The 10025-nt window shown below is 48.0% G+C and overlaps 1 protein-coding gene across 1 annotated transcript; it reads left to right on the top strand.

Moving 5' to 3' along the window:
- Positions 1–2668: 2668 nt before the first annotated feature.
- KRT84 (keratin 84) lies at positions 2669–10009 on the top strand (the record flags this gene model as incomplete). Its single annotated transcript, XM_081060325.1, has 9 exons — positions 2669–3220; positions 4452–4660; positions 5264–5324; positions 5795–5890; positions 6812–6976; positions 7136–7261; positions 7762–7982; positions 8451–8482; positions 9663–10009. The coding sequence occupies 9 exons, from the start codon at positions 2669–2671 to the stop codon at positions 10007–10009; spliced, it is 1809 nt and encodes a 602-aa protein (XP_080916451.1).
- Positions 10010–10025: the final 16 nt, after the last annotated feature.

Below are 10025 nucleotides of genomic sequence, written 5' to 3'. Positions count from 1 at the left end.
GAAAGGAGGAAGCAGGAAGGGGGCCAGGGAGTACCTGGGTGGGGTTAAATAGGGATTGACCTATGATCAAAGACCTAGAAGAGTTGAGGGACCCGGCTATGTAGGTATTTGATGAAAAGAGTTCCCAGCAGAGAAAACAGCAAGTGGGAAAGTGTGTGAGGCAGGAATTTTTCTGCCTGTTTGATGCAGTCCAGGGTGGCTGGAGAAAGGAGAACAGTAAAACAGATAAAGCGTGATGAGGTCAATGAAAGAGGAGGGCAGATTGTGTAGAGTCCTGTATGGTGTTTACTCTGAGTAGGATGGGAAACCATTAGAGGGGTTTGACCATAGAAATGACATGGTCTAACATGTTTTAAAAGGATCACTGTGTTCAGAAAAGACTGAAGGTGCAAAGGAGGACTCAGAAAGATTAGCTGGTAGGATATGTCAATAGACCCTGTGAGAAATGATAGGCTTGGGCCAACATGGTGGTGAGAAGTAGTAGGAGTTCAGATACATTATGAAAGTAGGATTTGCCAGTGGATTGAATGTGGGATATGGAAAAAAACAGAGGAATAAAGGACGACTCCCAGGTTTTGGGCCTGAGCTACTGTTGGGATAATGAGCTTAGCAAGTGGAACATATGACTCGTATTTAGTAGGGACATTTGGAAGAACAGTTTTGGATATATTAAGTTTGAGATGCCTATTTGATATCCAAATAAAGACACTGATCAAACATACATGTGGAGTACAGAGGGGAAGTCAGGATTGAGATATGCCTTGGAAGTCATCAGTGGATAGATAATATTTAAAGGCATGAGGCTGAATGATGTCAACGAGGGAATGAGTATAGGTAAAGATGAGAAAAGATACAAGGAATGAGTCTGAAGATGCTGTGATGTCTTAGCAGTATTTTACGTCGTCGATTGTTCCCTTTTCCTGAAAACACTTTCTTCTTTTGGTTTCCAGACATCACACTGTCCTGATTTTTTTTCTTTCTGGTAAGTCAAGTTAAATGAGGGCTGAGAACAGAGTACTGAATTTATCAACATGGAGGTTACTGGTAATATTCACAAGAAGTATTCTCTTGTTATTTTTCTGCTTCTTTTCCCATTAGACATATACCCGATGGGTGGGTCCATGGAAAATAGTAGTTAACTAGGAATAGAGGGGCACTTCCTCAACTTAATAAAGACTATCTACCCAAAACCCTACAGCTAACATACTTAATGATGAGAAACTTTGAAGCTTTCCCACTAAAATCAGGGATAAGGCAAAGATGTCCCCTCTCATCACTGCTTTTCAACACTATCCTGGAAGTTGTAACTAATGTAATATGACAAGAAAAGGAAACAAAAGGTATGGCTATTGGGAAGAAAAGAAGTAGTGAAAAAGACCTGAGCTGCCTAGCTCCAGTCAAAAGCACACATTCCCTTCCAAGTAGAATCCCAAACATTCCCCAAAATCCCAGTATCCAGTTAAGTACAAGTTTCCCCAAGCACAGCACAGGTAAGATGAACTATGTCACTCATTAGAATAGAAAAGGTGAACACCTGTCTCTGGTCCTGAAATAGCTTCAGTTTTGATAACAATGATAATATCCAGTGGCTTAGAACTTTTCATTTTATGTCTTGATGCTTATTGCTTTGTGTCTCTATCCTAACCAAAGTTTCGCCAATAATTTAAGGAACCTGCACAAACAGAGCCATAGAAGAGCCCTAATATATATCTGGGGCGGGGTGGGGGGGATGGACTCAAACTCATGTGATAACTTTCCACACAGATATATGGCCTAATTATTGGCATGCTTTGGCCTCAAATTATGCCACAAAAGTGTTGACTGGTGGAAGCCCTCAAGGTTAAGGATAGAGACTGTCTTTTTTATACCTGTATCCTCAGTACCAAGCTCACTGACTGGGACAGAGTAGGCATCTGATTATCATTGAGTGAGTGAGTGAATGAATTAATGAATTTCCTTTGAGCAACTCAAACCAGACATGCAACCACACTAACCCAAATGAGCTTTATTAAAGATGGAATTCTTATCTAAACAGTCAAACCAGATCATGGAAGATAGAGAAAACACTGCCGAAGGTTTTTGGACTAATTAATCCATCTACAGAGATGCAATAAACTGTATTCTCGCTATATCATTTCTTACTGGGAGCTCTGTAGAGCCTGTCTCTCCTCTAAACACCCCCATCTCTTTAAGGGGCTATGTCTATATAGATACACTCCTCATGCACCTCTTGCTGGAGCTGTCAGCATTCTAACTTTCTGGTGGTTAGCCACACTTGCATTGAAAAAGTCTATTGGATTTATGATCAAAGCAAATTAATGTCTCCATAATGGGAATTGTAGTGGACTTGTGGGGAAAAATAGGACCATAATGTTTATGTGTTTATGCATTTTTAATGTTTATAGTTCGTGTTATAGCCCTGATCCTAAGGAGAACAGGTGTGTCTGAGATTAGCTCATTATTAAGGAGGTTATAGGCATGAAGGGTTTCTGCTAACTACCCAAGCTCATAAATGCCTCCAAATGGCTTTTCCCACTTTTATGGGGCCAATCCTCAGATGCCCACACACATAAAAGGGGTTAGAGGGATCCACTAGCCTCAGAAGGACTCCCAGCTCTAGTTCACCCCACTCTGCAATTGCCGCTTTACTCTCACCCAGGAAGCCACCATGTCTTGCCGCTCCTACAGAGTCAGCTCTGATCGCCAGATGGGCAACTTCAGCTCTTGCTCAGTACTGCCCCCGCAGACCCTGAACCGCTTCCAGGCCAGCTCTGTCTCCTGCAGGAATGGGCCCAGCTTCCGGGGCCTTGGTGGCTTCGGTAGTCGAAGCGTCATCACCTGTGGCTCGTGCTCACCCAGAATGGGAGCTGTATGCCCTCGGCCCACCCGCTGTGGAGTTGGCTTTGGTGCTGGCAGTGGCCTGGCCTTTGGTTTTGGTAATGGGAGTGGTGCTGGTCTAGGGTTTGGGGCCGGCAGTGGTATTGGTATGGGGTTTGGAGCCAGCAGTGGTCGTGGCTACTGCTTCAGTGGCCCTGGCTTTGGCTACAGAGTTGGAGGAGTTGGAGTCCCAGCAGCCCCATCTATCACAGCAGTGACTGTTAACCAGAGCCTGCTGACCCCCCTCAACCTGGAAATTGACCCCAATGCCCAGAGGGTGAAGAAGGATGAGAAGGAGCAGATCAAGACCCTCAACAACAAATTTGCCTCCTTCATTGACAAGGTATCTATGACAACTAAATTTCTGGGTCTGGGATGATGAGAGCTAACATGCATTGGGGTATTCTTTCTCTTAAGAAGAAATGGCCCAGGCCTAGAGCATCGACCTTGACCCCCAGATCCTTCAGGTGTCAACCAAAGGCTTTGAGGTATGATTTCACTGTCACTCTGCTGCAGAGCAAGGACAAGCCTGAGGAGCACTGCATTGTGGGACAGATTAACACAGTGGTTGTGTCTTCTGGAGGAAAGAGGGAAATCCAGCCAAATCTGAGGGCATCTGGACAAACTAAGAACTACCACCTCGTCACTTAGAAATATCTCCCAAATGGACTAGAAACATTAGGACTTAGGCCAGGTGTTGGCTGGTATAGGTCTAAAAGGTTTTATCCTTTGAGATCCTCATGCTCTCTTTGAGGTTTCCATAGTTCTTGAGGCTGAGTGGCCACATCTGTTCAGGCGTAAGAATGGGGAGAATGGAGTTGAGTAATTTTTGAACAAAACAAGCAAAGAATTTCTACCCCTGACGTGGGGTATCCAGATTCAGCCTAGTTTTCTAGATTGAGAGAAATAGTGGGGAACCACCACTGGTGGCTGATGAGAGGAATAGTGGTGTGGAACCAACATCCCACCAACCATGTGTCCATGGAACAAGAATGCTCTGATTGTCTCTGAGACAGGAAACTCACTTCTGTGAGCTTCAGTTTTCTCATCTAAAATGAGGGTTTGAAGCAAATGATGTCTAAATTCTCTTACGCATCATTTCGGTCTCAGCTGACAGAATATCTGGGATGATGGGCATGACCTATAACCTGAGAATTCCCACCTCCTCATGCCATATCCCACCCCAAATCATATTTTACTCTGCTCCTCATTTCCTGCCAGGAATGGCTGACATCAGTATTTAGATATAGACGAACTCCAGCTCAAGCAGAGTGAATCATTCCAACTTCCTAGTGAACCAGCTTACACATTTCTAAAGGTAGAAGGAGAAATGAAAATGAAGTGCTTTGGTTCCGATTCTCTGTTTATAGCTGAACCTAACTGAGCATGAGGAGGAGGTCACAGACCTGCTCTTCTGGGTTCTACCGAATTAGAGGGGAAAAGAAAGTCAACAGAGGAGAGAATGATGTCACCACAGAATTGAAAGTCATCTCTGGCCATCTGAAGAACTGGTCAACATACAGGTGACTCTATCAAGTACTTCAATTGCCATTTCCGTGCCCCTGTGGATTTAGGTGCGGTTCCTGGAACAGCAGAATAAGCTCCTAGAGACCAAGTGGAACTTCCTTCAAGAACAGAAATGTGTCAGGAGCAACCTGGAGCCCCTCTTTGAGAACCACATCACCAACCTGCTGAGGCAGCAGGATATGGCAAACAACGACCGGGCCCGGCTTGAGGCTGAGAGGAACCACATGCAGGATGTCCTTGAGGGTTTCAAGAATAAGTGAGTAGCATATGGACTGCACTGATCAAGGATGGGCATGGGTAGGTCCCCCAAGCTTGGATGAGAGCACCTGGAAGGACCGGGATCAAATGCTGGTTTCAAAACCCAGCCTGGAGACAGAGGTGAGGCGTAGTGACATGTAAGGGAGCAGGAGGAGGCCCTCCGTGGGTCCTGAGGAAAAGGAAATTTTGAATTTGGGATGGTTTTCCCTTGGTCCTGCCTGTGGGAATGGGTGACTTAGCCCCAGAGAAAGGAGCCCTCTGGTTTTGAGAACAGTGCCCACGTCCAGCAACAAGTTGAGTCCTACTTCCTCTATGGTCAAGTGCAATGACCCTAAACTTTTTCCAGCAGAGGAGCATAGAAATAGGCCAGATTTTCAGACCTATGTCCAATTTGAGAAAGCAAAAGGGATTTGGAGAAACTAAGAGCCACTGGTTCATATAAGGTCTTAAAGAAGGGGCAGAATGTCTGAGAATATGTAGGTGGCAAGGGGAACCATGCTTCTGGATGGAGCAGGGAGGTCTTAAGAGGCTCGCTGGGAGCTGGATGTCATTGGTTCTCAGTTCAGAATGAGAACCCACCCTCTTAATTCTTATCATGCAGGTATGAAGAGGAGGTGGGATCCCGGGCCAACGCCGAGAATGAATTTGTGGCCCTGAAGAAGGTAAGGGAGAGCAACAGGTCCAGGCAAACTTCTCCTCCAGAAAGGCAGATGTTCTCCCCCAGGAAAATGCCCAGGCAGCCCTGTGGAATCTGGAAACACACACACCGAGCAGAATCCCTAAGGTCACAACAGGTTTCCTTCAAAGTTCTGATTTGACCTTAGATGATTTAGGATTGGTTAGATTATTTAGATGGCCTTTTAAGAGTCTTGGATTATCCAGAGTCCCCTTGCCTCTAAATAAGCATCAGGAAAGGTCCAGCAGCAGCCCAGGGGGAGTTTTTATGTTGCAGCAGGGAGAAGCATAGTCACTAAGCTGCATGTCCACCCTGTGACTTTACCACCCATCCCAAAGCCTGGCCTGGCCTGTGGGAATTGATCTGATCTTCCCACCCATCTCCAGACTCTGCCAAGATGGGGAGGTTAAACGGTACACACGTAATGAGCGTCATATCCTTCTCTCTTTTATGCAGGATGTGGATGCAGCTTTCTTAAACAAATCTGATCTAATGACCAACGTGGATGCCTTAGCTCAGGAGATTGACTTCCTGAAAACCCTATACATGGCGGTAAGGGCTCAGCCCCTATGAGCCATATGAGATCAGTGCTTGACCTGGACTCCCTGGGGGCTTCATCTCAACTGGCATATTTTCTAACGTTTTATGTTATACATCTTCCCACTCAAATCTATATCCTCTATATGTTGATGTATCTACAAGTGGAGAAGGTAAGGTAAACAGACTTCTCATCAGTCTGACTCAGATCTCTGAATAAACTCCTTGGATCTATGATCCAACTCCTTGTTGGCCAATCCAAAGATTAGATTCTAGGAACGTTACTTCCTAGATATTGATCAGACAACTCTGGAAAACTGATTTGCTAGGAAATATAAGAAAAATTGTGTTTAACTTAGCCAAATGAACTACTAGGTCTCTTTTGCTTCTGAAGTGGTCTGTCTAGTCTGGTCTAGACCCAGCCAGAGCTGAATGTCTGGCTCTGAGTGGAAATGCTAAAGAAAGCCCCCTCTGGAGCCTTCACCTGCAGGCCAATTCCGAGCTCCCCGGTTCTATTAAGGACATGGAATATAGAAATTCCCAGACCACCATGTTCTAAAATATTGTCAGCTCTCAATGATCCGTGACGAGCACAGCTACTTTGTGGGTAAGCCAAAGAAAAGCTTAAGCCCTAGAGTGTCTCTCACTCCTCTCCTCCAAGTTTCTAGACCCCTATGGTTTTAATATTCACCTAAGTAAGTTAGGGTGTTAAGGGGATGTGTCCGAGTATATAACAAGGGTTTAAATTCAAACTGAAATGGTTCTCGATCACGTCTTTTTCTTTGCCCCTGGTCTGGATGGCCTGCTCCATTGCTTTGCTATGAACAAATGAGCAATGCTGTCTGCTCCTGACACCATTTCCTGGGGTCCCTGTGGCAGGGTGCCAGCCACCGGTGGAATTCTGAACCCATCTCTCTTGCTAATCCTCCAACACAGGAAATTCAGTTACTGCAGTCGCACATCTCAGAGACATCGGTCATCGTGAAAATGGACAACAGCCGGGACCTGGACTTTGATGGGATCATCTGCGAAATTAAGGCCCAGTATGAAGAGGTTGCCAGGCGTAGTCGGGCTGATGCGGAGGCCTGGTACCAGACCAAGGTAGGCAGGATGGGCTGGGGAAGAGGTGTAGGCAGCCGTGGGGTGAGACTCATGTACAACGAAGTGGATCCATGGAGACCTGGGGCCCTCAACTCATTTGGGGCTATGGTCTTGGCTCGACCTTTGAGCCCTCGGAACATCCTCCTGTCCTCCCACCAGTATGAGGAGATGCGGGTGACAGCTGGCCAACACTGTGATAACCTACGCAACACACGGAATGAGATCAACGAGCTGACCCGCCTGATCCAGAGGCTGAAGGCAGAGATCGAGCATGCCAAGGCTCAGGTGGGCAAATGAAAGGAGAGAAATGCGCAAAGGGAGGAGAGGCAGGGCCCCAAGCTTTGGGGAGGCCCACATCTGATGGCATGGGGGAGGCCACCAAGACCCAGAAACCGGGGAAAGGAGGGATTAGTCCAGGAAGGTTTCCTGGAGCAGGAAAATGTGGAAGGGAAAGAGTCTCATATAGAAGAAAAGATGTGAGACCAACTTGCAGGGGCAGGTGAGACAGAAAGAAGAGCTTTACTCTCTGGTTGCTGTGGCTCTTGAAGGAGCAAAAATCAGCAAGTGCAGAATCAGTGGGAATGGAAACTGAAGAAAAGCAATGCTTCACCCGCTGGTAACATCTAACTGCAGGATCACAATCCCTAAGAAGGCAGCCACCATGGGCTCCCTTCCTGGCTTGGCACCAGGCTGTGTCCCCACCAACAGGAGGCAGTGTTTCCAACTTCACTTAGGGATACCCCTAGTCCTTGCCAAAGCCCACCTGCAAACTGTCCTCCCTGCAGCGGGCCAAGCTGGAGGCCGCGGTGGCTGAAGCAGAGCAGCAGGGTGAGGCAGCCCTCAACGACGCCAAATGCAAGCTGGCCGATTTGGAGGGCGCCCTGCAGCAGGCCAAGCAGGACATGGCGCGGCAGCTGCGCGAGTACCAGGAGCTCATGAACGTCAAGCTGGGCCTGGATATCGAGATCGCCACCTACAGGCGCCTGCTGGAGGGCGAGGAAATCCGGTGAGTGCTCTCAAAGCGCCGAGATGATAGGAGGTCAGGCTTTGGCATCTGCACTAAGTAGGAGGAGGGGACCAGGTGAAGAACTGCTGAAATAAGCAATCTCTAGAAACAACAAGGACTTTTTTGCAGACGTTTGTCAGGTTGCCCCTGGCCGGGGATTAAAAGATGGCTCTAAATCTGGGCAGCCTTCATCCAAGTTTGCAGACATGCTGCACCAGAATCACGGGGAGTTTTGCTTGATTGATTAGCTTGTTAAAAATAATAATAATAATAACACATTTCCTCAAATAGTTTGATTCAGTAGTTTTGGAGTAAGGTCTAAGAACATGGAGTTTTTCAAAGCTCTCTGGCCAAAGGTGAGAACCACTGGTCCAGTGGTCCACTCAGCCAAGAAAGTCCTTCTGAGAGCAAGCAGGTTTTCAGGAAACAACACTACCTGTGAACTGACTTATTTCTTTCTATCTCCAGGATCTGCGAAGGTGTTGGACCAGTAAACATATGTAAGAAACTTAAATCTTTTCCTCTTCACATTTCTCTTCTGTGGCCCTTCAAATTTTCTTGGCCACGCTGGCTAGAACAGTCAGGGGAGCAGGTACCATCCAGCCCCTGGACTGGGAGCGGAGGTCTGAGATCTCCCCAGAGCCTGCCTTCCCCAACGTAAGCAAGCGCCAAGAGTTGCAGGGCCTCCTAGATGGGAGAGGGTTCTGGAAGAGAGTCGGGTTTCATGCTTTGAGTGTCCTTGTTTTTCAAGGGCAAAGGCCAGGGAAGGAATGGAAAGGCCTGTGCCATGGAGTTCCCTCTCCATGACATGGGATGGGACAGTCTGAATGGTAGTCCCCCTGCAGCTGCCAGACAAAGTACTGGTCATGCGCAAAGCATGCCGGGTACCAAGCTGGGCACTGCAGGGTGGGGCACAAAGAAGGTGAGTCCCAGCCCTTGCTCTCTAGAATTATAATCTTTTTGAGAAGATGAGTCCTATCCACTGTCAGCCTACTCCTCAAAAGAACCCTGGGGGAAGGAACAAGCACCCCTCCTTTGCTCTCTCAGAGCTCCAAGTGCTCAGATAACAGTGCCTGCCTAGTGGCAGAGGCAGCAAGAAATAGCTTTCTGCAGGAGGTCAGCCTTGAGTGGAGGTCACAGAGGGCAGGAAGGATTCTGGTAAGAGTAAAAGCAAATAGCGGGAGGCCTCCACACATGGGTGCTGATCTAAGCAAGCTTTAGTTGGATTAGGGTCCTGGACCATGGAGGTGTGCCCCGTGGAGACCAGAGGACTAGAGCAGGGCCATCAGTGAGTCCGAAGAGAACTGACAAGGGACTCTTGTTGGAGGGGCAATGTGGGGACCACCAAGGGGCAGGACATAATTGGAAGAGATAAGCCCTGTAGCTTTATGGAGGTTATTACTCCAACTGTCTGGATAATGCAGCTTACACAACCCAGCCCAATTTTGGCCATATCTATAATGTCCATTTTATATATACATATGTAATGTGAGTGCGTGTGTGTGTGGAGTGGAGTCACAGTCCTTGAGTCATCCAAATAAGAGAAGGGAAAGTGGATATTGACTGTATAAACAACAGGAACCATTCCAACCCAGGCCACTTCCCTGATGCCACCAGCCCTGTCCTCCCACCCTACATGGAGGGCATGGCAGTCTCACTGATGGTTTCTTTCTGCTGCAGCCGTGAGCAGCTCCCGGGGCGGCGGCCTGGTGTGTGGGCCTGAATCCCTGGTCGCCAGCTCCACCCTCTCCCGTGGTGGAGTTACCTTCTCCACCAGCAGCAGCAACCGTTCTGGCAGCACCTGCAGCCCCAACCTGGGCAGCGCCCGGATTGTCGTGGGCAATGGGGATCTGCTGAGCGGAGGTTCTCGGGGAAGCTCTGTGCTTGTGGGCGAGGCCTGCTCCCCCAGCGTCCCCTGCCCCATGCCCACTGAGGGTGGCTTCAGCAGCTGCAGCGGCGGCCGCAGCAACCGTGGTTCCAGCGTCCGCTTCGTGTCTACCACTACCTCTCGCCGGACCAAGTATTGAGAGCCGAGCACCAGCC

The sequence above is a fragment of the Rhinolophus hipposideros genome, assembly GCF_964194185.1.
Source record: "Rhinolophus hipposideros genome assembly, chromosome: 9".
NCBI lineage: Eukaryota > Metazoa > Chordata > Mammalia > Chiroptera > Rhinolophidae > Rhinolophus > Rhinolophus hipposideros.
The sequence above is the reverse complement of the archived record's forward strand: the minus strand, read 5'-3'. Positions and strand labels throughout refer to the sequence as shown.